The sequence below is a fragment of the Akebia trifoliata genome, chromosome 10 (assembly GCF_017979445.1).
Source record: "Akebia trifoliata isolate Shusen 1 chromosome 10, ASM1797944v1, whole genome shotgun sequence".
Lineage (NCBI taxonomy): Eukaryota > Viridiplantae > Streptophyta > Magnoliopsida > Ranunculales > Lardizabalaceae > Akebia > Akebia trifoliata.
In genome coordinates, this window is record NC_141384.1 from 1,408,960 (window position 1) to 1,429,452 (window position 20,493).

At 34.9% G+C, this 20,493-nt stretch overlaps 3 protein-coding genes across 29 annotated transcripts in view; 2 read left to right on the forward strand and 1 right to left on the reverse strand.

Annotated features, from left to right (window-relative positions):
- Positions 1 to 7,986, reverse strand: part of LOC147392629 (glutamate dehydrogenase-like) — a 48,575-nt gene extending 40,589 nt beyond the window's left edge. The window contains exons 1-7 of one of the 22 annotated variants that reach the window (XR_015182011.1): positions 6,588 to 7,981; positions 5,890 to 5,999; positions 3,856 to 4,077; positions 3,689 to 3,763; positions 2,957 to 3,268; positions 1,051 to 1,136; positions 680 to 934 (exon numbers count right to left, since the gene is read on the reverse strand). Coding sequence is in view for 2 of the 22 variants with exons in the window: in XM_086455598.1 (XP_086311724.1) it covers positions 1,080 to 1,136; positions 3,689 to 3,763; positions 3,856 to 4,077; positions 5,890 to 5,999; positions 6,588 to 6,675 (552 nt within the window). In the remaining 20 variants the exon portion in view is untranslated. Of the gene's footprint in view, positions 1 to 31; positions 935 to 1,050; positions 1,137 to 2,956; positions 3,269 to 3,688; positions 3,764 to 3,855; positions 4,078 to 5,889 lie in introns of those variants that run through there. The other 21 variants (XR_015182008.1, XR_015182006.1, XR_015182010.1 and 18 more) reach the window with 21 other exon arrangements.
- Positions 7,987 to 8,092: 106 nt separating this feature from the next.
- LOC147392631 (uncharacterized) lies at positions 8,093 to 11,826 on the forward strand. Its single transcript, XM_086455596.1, has 3 exons — positions 8,093 to 8,669; positions 10,445 to 10,493; positions 11,276 to 11,826. Exons 1-3 carry the CDS (start codon positions 8,562 to 8,564, stop codon positions 11,746 to 11,748), a joined length of 630 nt encoding a protein of 209 aa, XP_086311722.1. The 5' UTR covers positions 8,093 to 8,561; the 3' UTR covers positions 11,749 to 11,826.
- LOC147392632 (primary amine oxidase 2-like) lies at positions 11,491 to 15,248 on the forward strand. 6 transcript variants are annotated; one of them, XM_086455582.1, is made up of 10 exons: positions 11,491 to 11,633; positions 11,833 to 11,888; positions 11,966 to 12,072; positions 12,295 to 12,355; positions 12,566 to 12,950; positions 13,038 to 13,151; positions 13,289 to 13,567; positions 13,681 to 13,731; positions 14,465 to 14,523; positions 15,006 to 15,248. In XM_086455582.1, exons 3-10 carry the CDS (start codon positions 12,030 to 12,032, stop codon positions 15,088 to 15,090), a joined length of 1,077 nt encoding a protein of 358 aa, XP_086311708.1. In that variant the 5' UTR covers positions 11,491 to 11,633; positions 11,833 to 11,888; positions 11,966 to 12,029; the 3' UTR covers positions 15,091 to 15,248. The 6 variants fall into 6 exon arrangements, with proteins under 6 accessions (XP_086311708.1, XP_086311712.1, XP_086311711.1 ...); XM_086455586.1 differs by having other exon boundaries at positions 11,492 to 11,633; positions 11,836 to 11,888; XM_086455585.1 differs by having other exon boundaries at positions 11,512 to 11,653; positions 11,836 to 11,888.
- Positions 15,249 to 20,493: the final 5,245 nt, after the last annotated feature.

The window sequence follows — 20,493 nt, forward strand, 5'->3', positions numbered from 1 at the left end:
CAATATCCATGAACTAAATTGAACGATGGAAATCAGATATCAATCAAGCTAATACCATAAAATTTAACCCTATTACAAAAAGAAAAAACATGAAACTAAATTGTCATTTTTTGGTTGGTAAAAGACACAGTAACAAACTACAATCACGAACCTTAAGCATTATCGAACATATCCTACAGACCCCAAAAAGGGTACTCTATACTTCTTTAGTAAAACTAAAATGGATAAGCAAATGGTCTACTATCTCACCACTTGTTTTGCACAAGCGACACAGTAACAAACTACAATCTTTCTTCCCGTACTTTAAGTCGTCCACTTTCACAATATTATCCAAGAATGCTCTCCATTATTTTATTTTTTATTTCTTAAAATGATGCCATCTTAGATGGTTCATAATAGCCCAATACAAAGGAAGGAGACTGGTGAAGAGTTGCATAAAACAGTCAAGTTGAGAACATTCCATTGCATTAGGAAGCCTGTCCTCAAGAAACTAACCCCAAACACCCTTGAAAGGTGGCATTTATACCCCAAATAAAACTCTAAAAGAATACTTGATGCATGGCACAAAATGGTACTTAATTGCAAAGTAGAACATAATCGATTTGACTAGCCATAAGAGAAGAATACTCAGAATACAGTCGTAGAAGAAGATAATGTTTTGGAAAGTAAGGGGACCAACCTAGAAGACGAATGTCTCATTCCTACTGTCAACTGATAGGAGACTTTTCATACGATATATATTATCACTATTCCCCAACAATGGTCAGAAGTAATATAGAATCAGTTTTTTTTTTTGGCTAAGTAATATAGAATCGGTTTTTGCAACTCCAGCCGCTCCTTGGCTTCTAGACCCAGATTCCTCCAAAGGGCAGTAAGAAAAGGAGAAGATAAAGCAAATGTGCTTTGATCTCATTCATAGTCGTAATGACCCCCCCTTCACACACACAAAAAAAAAAGGTATAAAGGTTTGTTAGCGGAAGTTTCAATAGAATTCTTAAACGTAATTGAAGGAATCCAAATTTAAATAAACGGTATGCAAGAACCACTAACCTTCTCAAGATCGAGGTTCCCTTTACAAACTATGCTGTCAAAAGTAACGCTAGGACCATGAGTGTAATCGTGGGCATGGTGATGTTCTGCATGCCATAATGTCAAAAAAAATGAACATTCTTGCAAGATGCACTTCTAAAGAAACAAACATTAACTACATGTCTAACAAATATACTCCATTGAATACCAGAGTATGAACAAGTAATAATTGATAAGAAATATAGGACCAAAAACAAAAGGACCATATACCAAGAGACCATAAGAAATTGATGTGGAGTGTAGAACACTTTATATTTAAAGGAGGGGGGAATCAACTTCTTAAATTTGTGCTTTTGATGTTTAGCCCACAAGGGCCTCCTTGACCTTTTAAGATTTCTTCTTTTGTTAGGATTTGTCCATTTAATCCTATATTCAATTACTAATTCAAAGCAGGCACAAGTTAGTGACTCGGCTCACAGTTTCTACTACATAGGTTGGTCAAGCATGAAGATTGATTAGAAGCAAGTTTGTTAGGCTCCTGGACTTGCTAATGTGTCTGCATGTGTACTTTAGAGGCATACCCTTCAAGATGCATTAAGGAATATATGTCAGCCTTCCAGAGACATCATCATTTGCTAGCAATGGACCCAATTGTTTCTCATTATCCACGATAATGTCATCACACAGCCATTCAACGACAAGCATGAGAATTATTGCAATGCTTTAGTAAGTGTGAATTTAACTATCTTTTTTTCTTTTTTCATAGCCTAAAAAATCATGTCTATTTCATCTGGAAATACAAAAATGAAAGCATCCAAACAAAAGTGAAAGTAGTTGGCTAAGTAATTTTTTCAACTAAAGAAGCAATAAAAAAACACAATTCATATGGATCAGACATGATAAACCAATTAATATAAACTAGTTTATATGGATATAATGGCCGAATATCATAAAATGCCATTATGATAAAAGGTTGCATCACTACTCACTACGTCATAATGCGCAATAAACGACTATCCATGGTAATCGTTTTAAAAGGAGTCATGTTTAATTTGCGATTGACCAAAAATGTCTAGAAAAAAAAAAAAAAAAACGACGGTTTTAGACAGTCAGGAAAAACGACTGTTTTTGACAGTCATTTTTTTCTGGATTTATAATTTTTTTAAAAATACTTTTAATCAGCCATTTAAAAATTTTACTTTGGAGATAAAAGACATATAAATATACACTGTGTACATGTCCCAACAAACTAGAAAGCAAAGCATGTACAAACCTATCTATAAACCAGATGGTTTGTCCACCAGGGTATGACATATAAGCAAACCCATCAAAATGTAGAGAAGAAAAAGCAAGAGATGGAAGATCGAGAAAGAAAGAAATGCAGGACAAGGAAAGCTTCTTCAGAGCTTGATCATGGGGTCCTCGTTGTGGCTTGATGGAAAGAATTGGGTGAACTTCTACTGTATCTTGAACCTCTTTGGAGCTGGATCTGAGTCTTCACTACTACTCGCAACCCTAGAATGTGCCATGACTCGATTACTAAAAAGGGTATTCATGATCCTGGGGGGCATGAAGGAAAAATAAAGGGGAACTTCATTCTTAGTTAATAGCCCACATAAGGTTTTATTTTTTATTAGTTGTTACAAGTAACAACCAACTTCCAAAAGAACTTGGTTTCCTGAGGTGACTTTTGTAAGATCCGGGCAAATGAATCATGGCTTGTGCCCAGTGTACAAGTCATGTTGTTGGGGCATGGGGGGACACAAGTCCAAAATTTGAAGCAAAATCCCATGGTACTCTCATGCATACCGTATAATTCTTTGTTAATAAACTTAACATAACAATAACATAGTCCTTACATAGGGTTACAAATTTGGTTTGCATCCTGTGAACAAATGCATGGTATGCTAAGTAATATGGCACTTACCACATTATTACTCTGGTAAATCAATTTTTATTCCCATTTACAGCTATGGCTTGTAGATCTCCCCTTTGTTGTAGAAAATTAGGCCTAAGAACTTCAGCAAAAAACAAAAGACCCAAGATACTGTTAGTTGTGTACTTTAGAACCGCATGTCATAGTAGTCAGCTTATTAAGTGCTCGCTTCCCGATATCAACTTGCATTGAGATACTGGCTTGTGACAGATCAACGCCCGAGCTCTACAGTGCTTGCGTCAAATTATTCAACAACCTGCTCCAAACTCAATTTGTAATTGTTCTCAATTTGTAATCTCAATTCTGTAATAAAGAGTTTGATATTTATTTTTTGTAATCTTAATTAATTTATTCTAGCTTGGAACTTCAATTCAAACCCAGTTGAATATTGTACTTTCAAGCCTGCCTGTTTTACACCCGTAAATACTATCACCTTAATAATACTTATGTTCGGTACTAACCACATAATACTTCTAAAGATGTAAGTATATTAAGTACATCATGAATGTATGGTTGACTGACAAAAGAAAATGAAACAAAGAATCTACACGTTTGAAATTTTTATTAGGAGAGATGTCCTATATTTAAACCAAATGAACAAAGTCAATAAGAACATAGAGAAAATTCAACCAACCCATGCCTTAGCATTGAATTATTAACAACTTTGGAATCCTAAGATGTTTACTTTTGAGACTAAAAGTTGTGTAGAGTTGGAACTCTTACGGTTGGCTTTCTTGTAACAATGGCTGGCGAGAAGCCATGAAATTTTGAGTTCTCGTCAAACATCCATGCCATTGTCTGTCCGAGTCGTGGATAGGAAAATGTATATTATTATCAAGAAAAAAAATGGGAGAATAAATAATGGATGAGTAGGGTAGGGTGATATCAACCTGAGAATTAGTTCCCATGTCAGGGGCAGGAATATCGGTGTAAATTCCAATGAGATCATGTATCTTCTGAGTGAAAACACAAGTGAGGGACTTCAACTCACGTCTACTCAAATCTCTTGGTGCGCACCCAATACCATCCTTTCCTCCACCATAGGGAATACCTACTACAGCGGTTTTCCATGTCATTAGTTGATCCAGAGAATTTACCTCATCAGTGTCAACCTTATATTGTTAATTAACACACATTTTAGTACAAAATACAGGCCAGACTATCCATAATAATCAAAGATAGTGATAAGATAAGACCAAGAAAGCAGAAATGAGACATTTATGAAGTTGGAGTAAAAAAAATAACCCCATTTACGGCAGTCATTCATACTTACAATTAAGATAAAAGGGAGATATAGAAAATCAATAACATATACAAAAAAACAAACCCGATACATGAAAACGTGTTCAATCCCAAAGATAAATTTAAGATGTTCATCCAGTTGTAATACTATTTCCTATGAATTCAAGTGGGGAAATAAAATAAAAAAGAAATTAAAGATGACATGTCTCCAACACACAAACACCACAAATTGGTATAAAATAAACTTTCGATTCCCAAACAGAATAGGGGATGAAAATTTTGGAGATTATAACATTTTTTCTTGTCTTTTGTCTTCTTTGCACAAGAAAACTCCTAAAATTGGAATCTAAAGACCCTTAACATTGAACAAGTAGCATCCTACAAAACATTGATCAGAATTCTTTAAAAGAAATTCTAGTCATAAATATGAGGTTATAAAGATTGATCAAGAACCAAGAATTGAACACTTATCCCAGTCCTAGATGGTCTACTTAACCAAAATTTGTTTTAGGTGATCCATTATCTTAAATTCCCAATATCAAATCACTGTAAGTGAAGAAACTAAAACAAGATTCAAATGAACTAAAACCCAATAACTCACTAAAAAAAGAATTTTGGGTCTCTGAGAAGAACAAGTCTTGATGTGAGATGAAATGGAAGAAAAATAGAATTTTGGGTCTCTAAGAGAAAAGCAAGTCTTGATGTAAGATGCAATGGAAGTGAAGCTGAGAATGGGTATTATTTAATTGATGCTCCCCTAAACTCAATTTTCACCACATATCTCACAATCATTCAAATGACATCTCACACATTTTCATTTTCACCACTCATATGAAGGATAAAAGTGTGCAAGACTATAGTCTAAAAAACAAGGAGAGCATAAAAAAGAAAATGTACGTCCATGTCATTGACATCCTCTAACAACTTAGTTGCAACCTTAATTTCACCTAGGACTTCATACTTCAATGAAATAGAAGCATGTGTTACCTCATTAGCAACAAATCGGAGTGTAATCAGTTGAAAATGATCTCATAGACAGTGTATAAGAAGAGGAAACATCTAAGGTTGCTTATATACAAGAAAATAACTAAACTACCCACCATAACTCGTCTAAATAGTTTAAAGATGAAAAACATGAAATCGTTCTTTATAAAAATGTTTATTGGCCATCATGTACTGTGAAAATAAGTCCATTATATGGTAGCATAATGAATTTCATAGACCCAACAGCAAACCTAACATAAGTCTGATTACATAAATAAACTGAATTCCTTGCAGCTAGAAATGTAATTTGTGTGATGCTATGAAGTGACAACAGGCTTGGTGTTTCAATTTTGGAAAGAGGCCAAAACAGAACAAGGAAGGACCTATGACACCAAGGAAGCAAAGGAATATATTAAGAAAGGAAAAAAAAAAGTGGTGTACAAAGGGGACTCCCCTTGTTAATGAACAATTCTGAGATAAGATAAAGACAGCCTATATCCTTCTAAGTATCTCTTCACAAGAGGAGGCAAAGAATCATCTTGCTGGAAAATCCTTGAATCTTGTGTGTTACACAATGGAGATAACAAGCAAACTAAAAAAAAAGTGAATGGTACACAAAACAAGTTCACAAAAATCCAACAACTACGACATTTCATAAGTACATAATTAAAAGTAAAAAACAACATAGCTGCACATACCATAACTTTGCGTTGATTAATAGTGGAACAATTACAAAGTACATATACGCTATTGCAATCCTCAACTCGTAGCCTTTCACCAGTTGCTAAAACACGCCTATTAGTCCGTGCTCACAACAAGAGATGTATATTCAATATAATTATACAAGCCATAGCTGCCAATAAAAGATACATCACCACACAGATATAAAGAAAAACCTAAATTATAATTAGTAATAATGGGAAGTGCCATGCATAGCCAATAAGTTCCACCACAAGAATAACAAAGAAAAGACTAAGAAACTATGTTCATGAACCAAACTTCTGAAGGGCGGCGCTAATTACTCCACTTCTTTTGATGAGCTTGAGGACTGCATGGTCGCCTATACAAATCTACAAGCAGATTTTCTTGATTGTTTTATGTTTTATATACGACAGATCAAAAATTCAGCAAGTTGGTTTATTCACCATGTCATGCATTTCTTAATGTATGTTCACCACAAGTTAGTATTTACTCCAAGCCTATTCTTGAGATGTGTTGTGGCCACGTTGAAAAATCAATTTTCTTGTTTCCTGTGTGTTTGTGCTCCAACTTGTAATTGTTGAATGCACTATTTTTTACATTTGATTATGAGATATGGCTTCATAACCATGCTTAGAAGAGAACATTGCAATTGGCATTCAGTTTGATAGGACCAGGGATTTTGTATTTGACATACCATGTTCAAATGATGTATGTTGATGCTTTCGTGAAGAAAGAAGTCCTAACCATCTTGTTGATGTTGCAGCATGAAATTTGAAACTCATAGAGTTTATCAGTGTGAGGAATCCAGTACAGAAGTTCAACAAACTTATAGTTTCAAATTAGTAATTTTACAGCTCCCTTTTTCGTACAAGGTAAATCTGAGATTGCAACAAGAAAGTTAAAAGAATACTAAGTTGTGCACATTCTGCATCAAAGGCAAGGAATCCATAGCGCGCAAAAAGAATATCAAAGATAATAAGAAAAATATAGACCTTATAGTGACAATAAATAAAAAGCTATAAAAGACCATTTTTCTTGCAGTGACAATAAAGAACTGAAATGTTTGAACATAATTTTAATTAGAACAAGTTCTTTAGTTTGTATAGCAACACATGATAAGGAATTAAATCAGCAAAGGAAATTCATTCCCTACAATTTCAACCTTTTTTTAATAAATAATGGGTAAGGTTTAGCCAAGAAAAGTTTCAAAAACCAATACCATTTATGATGGAATGTGACCACGAATAGCTGTCAGTATTGTTGCTTTTGGTTTTTGCAATGGGAAGTTCTAATACCTTCTCAATACCATTTGATTTGTAGGGAGCAATGTTGTGGATTGCTTGTTAGAGGAAACCCAACAAATCATTCTTGCATCTTTTTACAGAGTTTATCAATGATTGCAGACAAATTGATGATTTGCATCCTTAGCTCCAAACACTTAAAATCAGAAGAACAATTAATTAACTTAATGGAAACCTGGTTTGTTCCCTTTAGCATATCTGAGATTGCCAAACCAGTGATGGGGGACTATTTTGCACCCCGTCAGTTGTAGACACTCCATTTTGCACCCATCTGATTTAGCAACTTGTCATCTGGGTTTCTATCGATTCCTAATGATGAGCAAAAGACAGTTGAGAAATCAAAAGTTTGTGATAGGCCTTTTCTTTCTAAATCCTCATACCTCATCTCAATGACTCCTCTGATGGCTTTGATGACATTCTCGAGACATAAATTATGCATGCTTAGGTTCACAATTCACAAAACCCAACAAAATGAAAAAAAAATATATCATCGACACTCAACATATGTTTAGAAACCATGCAACTCTAGGAGTACTCAATTTTGAGGCATAGAAATCATCATTCAAGAACCGAACGAAGATTTTTGCGAAAATTCTAATAATTTAACAAAGTGACAAAAATACCGATAGCACCTGAAACACAATTAGAGACCCTTACGCTTAGGAAAATCCTCTGAATACATTAAATGACAATTCAAATAAAAACCCATTGAAAACAGGAGCTAGTGGGGGGCAATTGCCCCATAGAACTTTGAGACACCCCTATATTTTCAACTAATTACATGTCCCATTTGTCCCCACTCCCACTACGTGAAAATCTCCTATTTTAACCAAAAAATTTGTTGGGCTTGGCCCGTCAAATTTTGATACCCAAATTCCGCGGCCTGCGGACCACGTTTCCAAATCTCGATCTCACTCTCAATCACCCGATCTCATCTCTCTCTCATTCTCTGTGTCTCTCTCTCACTGTCTCTTTCTCTCTGCGTCTCTCTCACAATCTCTCTCTCGATCGACCTCTCTGTATCTCTCTCTCTCTCGATCGACATCGCTCTTTATCTCTCTCTCTCTTCCGATCGACCTCCCCATCTCTTTCTCACAGTCGCTCTCTTGATCAATCGACGTCTCCATCTCTCTCTCTCTCTCGATCTTTGTTTCGATCTGTCTCCCTCAATCGATCTCATCTCCCATTCTATTTGATCGATCGATCTCGATCGAGAACTTCTTTCGAACACTAGTTATCAGATTTGTTTCTAGAACTTCTTTCCAACCCTAGATATCAGTGGATCTAGTTCTAAAAATCGAAACATTTTTGATCGATCAAGGCGTGAATGAGGGGCATCTGAAGATCGACTACAAAAGACAAACGATATGCAGAGTCGGGGATCGAATAACCGATTAAATAGTTTGGTTATCCGATCCCAAGTTTCTCATGCTCACTATGTTCGCTACAATGGCTGTGATTTATGTTGCCAGCCGGTGAGTTTCCATTCTTGTTCGCATTTCTGTTCGATCGATTTCACTTTTTGTTGTTATGGTTTTTATATATCGGTGTTCAAATGAAATCTGTTTAATTTAGGTATATCTGAATCTTAAGTTATATTATTTTTCGAAAATTTGAATTGGCTATTATGTAATTTTAGGCCTTGTTTGATTTCCACTTTTGGATGCCAAATTGATGATCCAAACTTGTTTGAAATCTCTTATCTGTTCTTCTAAACAAAGTCAGATCATGTCAGTCCTAAGCTAGTTGCTGTTAGTACCCAGCACTTGTACACTATCCATCTCAAGCTGCAAAAACTCTCTAATCAAATATGTTGGTTCCTAGACTGCTATTTAGACTTCAGTTATGGCCAAGATAGTTTTCCTAACACTTCAAAGTTGTGTTCTACACCCATGATGTACCTGCATATATTTGCCATACATAGGCAACATAATTATCAAGTCTCAGTCCATCAGAATGCAGTCTCATTTTATATTCATGACATAGTAACTAATGTTGGAATAGTTGGTGATGAGTATATAGTGTTATTAAGGACATATATGATATAATTTGTAAGTAATGTTGGAATAGTTGGTGACAAGACAGGGGTCTTTCTGGTTACTGTAGGTTTGCATTAGAGTTCAGTCCCAATTTCATACCATTTTGCACTACTTATGAGTCAATTAACTACTTACATTTATGGGGAGGTCCCTTATGCTTTCTTTGTAGATGATGCATTGTTGGTCAATGAAACTGGAGGGGGTTAAATTTAAAACAAGAATCGTGGAGGGATTAGCTGCTGGTTTATCTCCTTGATTTCTTTTAACAATGTTGCATTATTAACCTACAATAGGGAGCACCCATTACAATGAAGGTTGCACCTTTATTTATAGACTAACAACTAACAAACTCAAACAAAATACTATCACCCATACAAGATCTCCTTCGTTGAAAATAAGTTCATGTTTATGCACATCAGCAGCTGCCTTGTATCTGGAGTTATAGAATCCTCAATTTTGGCCCTCACTTGAGCATGAACAATCTTCATAGATGTAGTCATAAACTCTGCCTTGTTGTATATCTTCTTCGAAATTGGCAAATGAGCCAAATCCGTAACACTAGAAGTGTTAGAGCCAAAAATCACTAAGAAAGGAGAAGTATTGATAGTTCGATTGAGAGAAGAGTTGCAAGCAAACTCAGCAAAATGAAGAACTCTATCCCAGTCCTTAGGATTTTCACCAATTAGACATCTCAACAAATTTCCAAGGCTCCGGTTGGCCACTTCTGTTTGGCCATCAGTTTGAGGATGAAAGGAAGTACGAAAAATGTACCTCAGTTCCCAATGATAATAATATGATCTCAAATCAGTGAGAAAATGAGAGATAAATCCAAAAGTTTTCTTTTGAAAACTAGGATTGAGAAGAGAATCAAGCAAAAGTTCTAATTTCTGTTTATAAATCTGAAAATTGAATTACAATGAAGGTTACACCTCTATCAAAACCTCACGAGTTTGGTTTTTCTCAACTTGAGTGGTAATAGCCTTAATGGCTACATTCCTTCTCAGCCTTAATGGTTTATCATCAATAAAGTTATGATTTTTTTGTTTATTATTGTAAATTAGAAAACAATTTGACATTCTGAACTTCAGCATTATTTAGATCAAACATCATTCAGTGACAGTTTCCATTGCCTTACAATGTGATATGGAAATAGTTATTTTCGTTACTTGTTTGCTGGTCAACTAATCTATTTTATTTATAAATGCTTGTAGACATTGGGAAATTCAAATTGGGCTCATCACCTAGGTTGGGAACATCCAGGTTCGTTGTGCTCTGCAACTTAGTGCTTACCATGTGTTGCTCATCTTTAAATAATATGTTATCTGTTTAACCCTCTCCATGCCTTGTTTACTTGTAGATATTATCTATCCTTGATTTTCATCATTCTTAAATGAGTTTCCAAGTTCCTATCTTTGTAGTAGATGCACAACTATTGTGTACCAACAGTTATGGTTCTTCTACACATGAAAATATGAATGTTATGTTTATGAATTATATATCACCAAGATTTCTTGTCATTATTTTCGGCCCAAAGATTTCTTGGAGGCACAATTCCAGTTATACTTATTTGACTTTCTTCCTTGGGGACTTACCCCAGGACCTAACTCCCCCACCTGAAAAAAAAGTTACAGAATTTTTTAAAATAAGTGTGAGGTCACATCTTTCAATAAAAAGGAAACCAATGCTGATGTCAGCTCATCATAAAACCTGCTCATATATTTGTTTGGGTGAGAATGCAAATATCAACTCACCATTGAAACTTGTTTTGCCTAGTCTGTTGCATGGCTTGATGCATGTGTGCCAGTAATTAATGCTCTTTAGTTAGCTGTTGGCTCCTGACGAATGAAATATAATCTTTATAGAAGTCTTTTTGGTTAACAATACATAAACCATTGTTTAGGGGGCTGGTCTAGACCTGACGATTTGTGTTTAGATGCACATATTTGCCATTTTGGTTTGTTTTTCGTGATCTGTGTAGCTGACCCTATATTTGGGACAAGGATTTCTTGTTGGTGATGTTTTCATAATCTGTGTAATGACAGAAAAAATTCCCAATAACAATGAGGAAGATTGGGCTGCCAGAGCCAGAGCATGGGCATCAGCTAAAGTTGCCATGGAAAATCAGCATCCGCAATCACAATTTACACATATTGGCAGACCCGAAGAGCACAGTCACATTTATCATGATCAGTATCAACATGTTGCTGATCCTCGTTATACAGATACTATGTCAAGCCATCAACAGTTCCCATCTTCAGCAAATCCCCATTTTACACCTGTCAATCATCTGCAGGAGTCCACTTCCTTCAACTCTGGACCTTCACATTATGTCAAATTGATATGTTGCTGTTCTGTTGTGGAACCCAAAAATCAGCACACCATCCAATGCCCGAGTAGTGGGTCTGTGATGCCATCATCTAGTACTAAGCCAATGCCCTTTAGTTTCTTCTTTGAGTTGTTTCTTTCACTTGTCCACTTATGTGATTTGCCTTGCAATCTGGTACATTTGCTCTGAATGCTTATGCTTGTTGCTTACTATGTTGTCTCCTTTCCAATTGTGTGCTCAACTTATTTATCTAATGCTTATTATCCCAAACAGAAGACGCCCAGAAGATTGGCAATTCTGCCAGAGCTGGTGGAGGCGAAGATGCTGAGGTGAGTCGTGCATTTTTCCATTCAACTCTTAACTTGATTGGACTCTTAATTATTTTCCTGTCCAACCTTTGTTGCAGTGAATCAGGCCGACCTTGGATCCTCTGCTCTACTACTCATAAACTGGAAGAAAGATGATGATGCATGCTTAAATCTGGTGTTTTGATATATTTAGTCAGGATTACTAGTATCCTTCCTTTTACTTCCGTAGTGGTGTTATTATTGTTGTTATCATAATAGGGTCGAAGTATGGATGTGGGTTTGCTTTCCTCAAGCTCTCTCTCCCTGCTGTTTTACTGCCATTGACAGAATTTAGATGATCGGTCCTCGGTCAAGTTTAGATTAGTTACCTTACTACTGCCATTTGGTTCCTGCTTTCAACTTTTCTTCTGTTTGTTTTCAGTGATAGTAATTATAACTGTGTTCCTTGGTGCCACTGCACCATACTTTACCTCGAAACGATCCAGATGGTAGGTGAGGAAATGGTCTGTACTCCATGATTCTTGCCTGAATTTTAAAGTAAACTCATAACTTACAGGCATTAATTGCTTATCAGTCCAAAATTGCCATTGAGCCAATCTCTTGGGATTCACTAACCTATATTATTGTGCATCATTAATTCGATTACTTTATTATAGTTTGAGCATATTTAATGGCTATTTGTTACTTCGATCGATCAGGTGGGCCAACTGGGAGTTCCACCTAAGCTTTGACACTCAAGCAGGTTCAATCATATCTCTAGCATCAATTTATGATTTCGAAAAGGAAAAATTCCGTCCTGTATTATATAAAGGATACATATCAGAAATGTTTGTACCATACATGGATCCAACTGAGGAATGGTATTACAAGACCTTGTTCAATTCAGGCGAATATGGTTTTGGTCTATGTGCGTTTTCATTGGAACCTTTAACTGATTGCCCGGCCAACACAGTGTTTATGGACGGGTACTATGCCTGGCCGGATGGGCAGCCAGTTAAGATTTCCAACGTTTTCTGCATATTTGAACGGTATCCCGGAGATGTCATGTGGCGGCACACGGAAACTGGAATACCAGGTGAAGTGGTAAGTGGTTTTCTTATAGGTATAAGTGGTCTTCCCATGTGGTTTTTAACTTGGATGAAGATATATGAGAATTGTTTGGTTTTGCAGATAAGGGAAGTTAGACCTGATGTGAGTTTAGTAGTGAGGATGGTTTCAACTGTGGGCAACTATGACTATATTATTGATTGGGAGTTCAAGCCTAGTGGTTCAATCAAAGTTGTGGTATGCTACAAATTATTCCTCTTTTTTTTTTGTACTTTTTTTTCGGTGGAACTTATGGTGCCAATAAAGAGTGTCTCACTATTGTCTCCCTCACAAGTCATAAGCAGGTCCTAAATTACCATATTACCCTCTTTCAGGTAGGACTAACAGGTATACTAGAAGTAAAGGGCGTACCGTACACCCACACAGACCAGATAAAAGAAGATGTCTATGGTACACTCTTGGCGGACTACACTATTGGAGTAAACCACGACCATTTCCTCACCTACCATCTTGATCTTGACGTTGACGGTAACTCCTTCGTCAAAGCCAAGTTGGAAACTAAGAAAGTAACGGACAACAGCTCACCAAGTTTTCTTCTGTTTGGGTTGCTTATGTTTGTGTGGGTGGCCTTCCTTGTAGTGCAGATAGTTAAGGTGAGTCATTGGTGAATGGTCCAAGATTTGATGATTGAATCTTGGATCTAATGTTTCTGACCAACATCTCAGGTTTTTATTTTTAATAATATTAATTCTGATTGATTGTGCAGACTTACAGTGCTACTTGTTCTACCAAATACTGGATTCTGAACTCATTACAGGTAAAGTCTCCAACCTGAATAAAATCATGTTTATAATTTTATACCACTCCTGTGTTCAGAGAATCTGAGCACATTAAAGTGAAATTCAATTTTCACTTCTTAAGGGCAGACTGGATTAAGTCATTATGTGTTGGAAAAGTATTTGTCTTTATATTCATGCTCCAATTTAAGGAGGTATGGTTAGAGAGCTATATATTGTTCTGTACATACATAATATTGGAACGCAACATTGCATATTGTATGTATTTGAAATTGGGTTTAATACTAGTGAAACATCAGCACTTCAAAATATCAAATTTCATAAGTTGCCCCTTTGGAATCGCGATAACATCGATAACGTCCAGGTGAGGATTTCTTTGAAACTCTCTTGTGTTGGTTTTTATAATTTACTCTCTCTCTCTCAATGATCTCTTGGTTGTCTCCACTCAACGTAATCTAGATCGGTGGAAGTATTATCATTAATAAAGGGTAATTTGATTTTTCTATTCCTCCCAAGATCACCTAAGAAATTCTTTGCCCCTTTTCTAATATATAGGTTGTTATCTTAGTTGTCATAATCGATAGTGTTGTAACATTGCGCTCTTGGGCCAACTCCAGCTCACACAATAGAAAAGAAAATCTGTGACGTTTCTCTTCAAATTTGACACAGTATTATGAGAGTATTCTTGTTTTGCTTGAATACTACTAATCACTTCAAAACAACTCGCTTTAACACTTATTGTGTTTCTTGTAGATTGTGTTCAGGGAGGATTTCGGAACTGAAGGCCGGGGTGGATGTTTTGATGAATATGGGTATAAACTCTGACTTCTAACACTTTGTATGTAACAGTTTCAGGTATCTTAGTTTGTCTTCTAGAATCAAATCGTCATGCCTTGCCTCATTATTAAGATTGCAAAGTTTATCCTTTACAATACCTTCTTATGTCCCACTAACTTGGTAGATTCATGATTTTTCTTTCTTGGATTCCCAGAGACTTTGATCCTTTCTTCCACAATGGATCAGGGAGGTTTTCGATATTTTGTATAAATATATCTTTGTTTGTTGTATTTTTATTTTTATGTTTTGTGCTTTTATGTTAGAATTTGAGTTAATAGTGAGTCAAATAAATCATAGGGACACTCCTATTTAAGGTATATGTTTGAATGTTAGTCTACTAATTTGGCATTGAAGGCTTTGTTCTTGTACAGTCTAGTCTTCAGATTCCCCTTTGAATGGTTTTTACTTATCGATGGATGCAATATAGGGAAAATGATTAATGAAATGCTGCATGCAGGAGGATGTGCTGGAAAGGACGAAAAAGGCTAAGGAAAAAGCGGCACGTGAAGCACAAGGGTTCATTCCCCAATTTACAACGATAACAACACCGACCTCCACCAAAGATGTTGCGGATCCAGTAATTTCAATATCATTTGGTCTTATTTAGTTTAATTATTGTCAGTTATTTGTAGCTTCGACAAAATTTTCGATCTTAACAAAGAGGTTTACATGTATATTAATTTTGGGTTATTTAATTTAATTTGGAGTTTGTTTTATGATTTTTCTTTTGTTTTTTCTTTTTCTGATTTTTTTATTTATTATTTTGTTCATTGTGATTGGTGAATTAGAGGACCGTGCTATTGTTTGTTAAACCTCCAAATTTGACGGTCATACTCTATGGATTTTTTTTTGTTTTTTTTGAAGTCCATTCTCCAATAATTTGATAGTCCAGGGCCGTCAAAAAAAAAATTCTACAAGAGAATATTTGACAGGCATATTTGACGGGAGGGTCCGTCAAATTTTGAGAAATTTGACGGGCTAAGACCGTCAAATATGGGCCTTTTTCACATAGTGTCCCTCACCTCTCTTCCCAGTTGCCCCCACACACCCTCACCTCCCTCTGATTTTTACCCCCTCCCCCTCTTTTCAATTTTTTTGTTGATGACATTGTCTCTTGATCGGGCTTTCTCATATACTAATTGAAAATGACCTAAATATCCTTTACTTCAACTTCTAATCAAAAACCTCTGAATTTCTCCTTAAAACCATTCATTTTCAAGTTCTTCAACTATACAGCTAACCATAGTTTGCCCCCACTGCAAGAAAATTCTAGATCCGCTCCTGATTGAAAAGCTCAAAAAATTTTCAAATAATGTAAAACTTAAAAACCTTAACCAATTTAAAAATCTTAACAAGTTAAAAAACCTTAATTGATCTAAACACTTTAATGAATTTAAAAAACCTTAATCAAGAACCAATTTTAAAAGGTTTAAACCGAATTTAAAGAAAAAAAAAACTTTAATCAATTTTCAAATCATAATTCAAATATTAAACAAATAACAATAAAAAATCAACATTTTTTTTTTAAAATAACAAATAAAAATTTTTAACAAACAAGGAGTTGTTATTAACACACCAATTTTTACTTGTAGCGCATCAAAATATTTTTAAAAGGATTGATGTGTCATAAGTAAAAGTTGAGATGACAATAAGATTTCTCTAAATCAATAAGGATTCTTATGTCCTTAGTTGGCATGGGCCCACAAATTAAAACTTTAAAAAAAGAAGACAAAATTGAAGTCTTGGCCCTTCGGACTTGGGAGATTCACATGACCGAATTTTGTTTTACTTAAGACTCTGTGGTTTTCTCACATTGATATTCTTGCATCACAGTTGTCACTTTTCTAAAAAGATGGGAACATGGTGTCTATTAGAGACACCCCTGCATATACTAAAAGGGAAAGAAAAATCTAAAAACAACTCTCTTTTCTTATCAGGGATATTGAGTTAACAGACTGGTTGTATCCGACTGCCTCTTTGTTTCTTCCTTTTGAGCAACTCAGGACACTTGATTTATCTCATAATTCCATATTTGGTTGGGTTGAAAATGAAGGTGGGTCTCTCTCTCTCTCTCTCACACACACACACACGCACACACGCTTTGAGCAATATGATTTATTGACTTTTTTTTTTGGATAGATTTGTGATTTATTGTATAAAATTTTATGTTTATTATTTCATTAAAAAATATTACTTACAATTTATAGAATATTGGCAATCCGTACAATTGAACCGAACCAAACCAACTTTTATTCAGTTTGGGTTGGTTTGATTCCAATGGAATTTGGTTCAGTTGTGGTTCTTATTTAGTGGAACCGACTTATGTTGGTTTGGTTTCAATTTGACCCCAAACTGAACCAAGTTTCAGCCCTAGTTTGTGGGTATTGAGTTTGGAGTGTTTGGGATGTTTAGAACAAGATAGGATTGCTCTATTAGATCTCAAAACAGCATTCAATCACCCAAATATGGCTCTTCTCATTTTTATTTGGATGCTAAAGAAAAGAGTAATTGTTGTGCGGCAGAGAAAAAAAAATCAGCCCATCATGAATCTTCTAGCCCACATTTTCCCAAACGTCCACAACTTTTGGCAAATTTCCAGTTCTAGTACACTGTTCATTTTAATTCCCAAAACATGTTTTCCATCGAGATCGCCACTTTTATAATCGATGATCTCATTGACAAATTACAAGCAAGATCGGACATAATTTCAAAGTAAAAAAATCCTTGATACTTTAATCGGTGAGATTGTTAATACATCACTTTTACAATCAACAATCTTGCTGATAAATTACCAGCGATATTGTTGATAATTTTAAAGTCAAATATCACAGGTATTTTATCATTGAAATCACTGATTATAAAAGTGACGATCTTGTTGGAAAACATGTTTCTGAAATTAAAATGAAGTGTATTGAAATCGGAATTTTTCCATGTTAAAACACACGAAATGGTAATGTACCCTAAAATATATTGACCTTTGCATTCTCTCCTTCTTTTATACTTGGGTTTCAATAAAGAGTGGTGTTAAAGGCACCCATGGTTTTAGTTGGGGCACCCATTTTTATAGGGGCATGCCTGTTTTATTGCTGAATCATTGACATTACTTGGGGCATCCATTTTAACAAGAATACCCAATTAAAATTTGAATTTTTCTCACCTTCTTCACTCCTTCAGATATTTCAGAAATTTAATCTTTAACCTAAATTTATTAGGGTTATAAACAAAAAATTGTATGAAAATGGAGATTTACCATTGAAGAGTTCAAATGTGATGGATTATCCTTGATTGGGAATGATTTGAGTGAACATTCAAGCATCTCTTCACTTGTATCCATTGTTTCCAAGAATTTCAAACAAAAAATGATATAGAGATAGAAATTATTGGCCTCTTAATGGGAAGAGGGGATTTTTTTTTTAAAGAAAATTTTAATTAATGGTAGTAAATCAAAGTATGCCTTCCATCCATCCGTAATGGGAAGAGAGAAAATTAAAGCGAGATTTTATTGTCACACCAATTCATATGCTAACATCAAAGAATGGGTAAGTCACCATTTCGTGCACTCAATACGGAAAAAAATCTGGTTCCGGTGCACTATTCATTTTAATTCCAAAAAACTTGTTTGTCTAGTGACTTTTTTACTTTTATAATTAACGAATATATTGATAAAATACCAATGAACTCACCGTTACTTGCAATCTCACTAACAATTTATCAATGAATTTGTTAATTATGAAAGTGACAAATTTTCTGTAAAACAACATGTTTTTAAAATTAAAATGAAGATAAAGAAAATGAAATTAGTAATACCCTTTCTTGTAGACGACCACCCCACCCCCAATTGTAGACACCCCATTTTACACCCATCCAATTTAGCAACTTTTCACCTTGGTTTCTATCAATTCCTAATGATGAGCAAAAGACAATTGAGAAATCGAAAGTTTGTGCTAGGCCTTTTCTTTCCAAACCCTCATGCCTCATCTCAATGACTCCTCTGATGACTTTGATGACATTCTCGAGACATAAATTACGCACGCTTAGGTTCACAATCCACAAAACCCAACAAAATGACAAAAATATCATCAACACTCAACATATGTTTAGAAACCATGCAATTTTAGGAGTACTCAATTTTGGGACATAGAAATCATAATTCAAGAACCAAACAAAGATTTTCCTGAAAAATCTAATAATTTAACAAAGTGACAAAAATACCCATAGCACCTGAAACACAATTAGAGACCCCTACATTTAGGAAAATCCTCTGAATACATTAAATGATAATTCGGATAAAAACCCATTGAAAAGCTAGAAATTTATTCAAATAATGTAAAACTTAAAAACCTTAACCAATTTAAAAATCTTAATCAGTTTACAAACCTTAATTGGTCTAACAATTTTAATCAATCTAAAAAACCTTATTCATGAACCAATTTTAAAACGTTTAAATCGATTGTAAAGAAAAAAAATTAATCAATTTTCAAATCATAATTCAAATTTTAAACAAATAACAATAAAAAATTAACATTTTTTTTAAATAACAAATAAAAGTTTTTAACAAACAAGGAGTTGTTATTAACACACCAATTTTTACTTAGAGCGCATCAAAATATTTTTAAAAGGTTTGATGTGTCATAAGTAAAAGTTGAGTTGCCAATAATTTCTCTAAATCAATAAGGATTCTTATGTCCTTAGTTGGCATGGGCAACAAATAAAAACTTCAAAAAAAGAAATCAAAATTGAAGTCTTGGCAGATTCACATGACCGAATTTTATTTTACTTAAGGCTTTGTGGTTTTCTCACATTGATATTCTTGCATCACAGTTGTCACTTTTCTAAAAAGATGGGAGCATGGTGTCTATTAGAGATACCCTGCATATACTTAAAAGGGAAAGAAAAATCTAAAAACAACTCTCTTATCTTATCAGGGATATTGAGTTAATAGAAAATCTTGATGAAATAGAAAAAAAAGTCTAGGGAGACTGATACGGACGAATTTTTTTTCAAAACTCAAGACTTTGTGGTTTTCTCACATTGATATTCTTGCTTCGCAGTTGTCACTTTTCTAAAAAGATGGAAACATGGTGTCTATAAGACATACTCCTGCATATACTTAAAGGGAAAGAAAAATCTAAAAAAGATGGGAACATGGTGTCTTCCAATCTCCTCTCTCTCTCTCTCTCTCTATCTATCTATCTCACACACACACACACTTTTAGCAATACGTGTTGATTGACCACACAACAGGGACCAAACTAAGTTGATTGACCAAAGATACTTCAAATTGGTGGATTGCCTTCGTTGGACACTGTGTTCAACACTGAGCTGACGCTGCAGTCCCTAGAGAACTGTTGATTTTTTAACTTGTATCTCGAGGGAATCAATCTATAACTATCTGTGCACTACTACGTCAGCACACCGGATGTAGTGCCCAATGAAAGCAGTGTAGAACGACTCATCAAATTTCTCTCTGATTGCTTTCTTCTCTTTTTTCTTATTAAAGATCCAACTCAGGTCAAGAATTCAACCTTGTTTCTAGTAGGGTTGGCAGTGATCCGAAATATATCCGATGTCTGAACTGATGTAATCCAGAAAATATGAAAAATTGGATTCAGATCTACCCCAATCCGCTCCAGAGATATCCGACCCGAACATATTTTCATAATTTTTTTATTATTTTTAATCTCATATAAATACATATGGATAAAACATTTATGGTTTCCCTCTATATTTGTAGTTGGAAAGTAGATTTTTTAAATTTTATATTCTTAAAAATTTTTGGACATTGATCGTATAGAAATAAGGCATGTGTTCAGATTAGGGCTGTCAACGGATACATATCCGATCGGATAGTGATATATCCGAATTCGAATCCGAAATTTTTTAGTGATATTCGAATTCGAATCCGAATCCGATCGGATATCACTAACAAATATCCGAATTCGTAT

Coding starts and splice junctions, on each gene's coding strand:
- LOC147392631 (XM_086455596.1), top strand. CDS start 8,562: ATGCAGAGTCGGGGATCGAATAACCGATTAAATAGTTTGGTTATCCGA. Junction 8,670..10,444: donor GTGATTTATGTTGCCAGCCG/GTGAGTTTCCAT, acceptor AAATGCTTGTAG/ACATTGGGAAATTCAAATTG. Junction 10,494..11,275: donor CCTAGGTTGGGAACATCCAG/GTTCGTTGTGCT, acceptor GTGTAATGACAG/AAAAAATTCCCAATAACAAT.
- LOC147392632 (XM_086455582.1), top strand. CDS start 12,030: ATGCTTAAATCTGGTGTTTTGATATATTTAGTCAGGATTACTA. Junction 12,356..12,565: donor ACCTCGAAACGATCCAGATG/GTAGGTGAGGAA, acceptor TCGATCGATCAG/GTGGGCCAACTGGGAGTTCC. Junction 13,568..13,680: donor TTGTAGTGCAGATAGTTAAG/GTGAGTCATTGG, acceptor TTGATTGTGCAG/ACTTACAGTGCTACTTGTTC.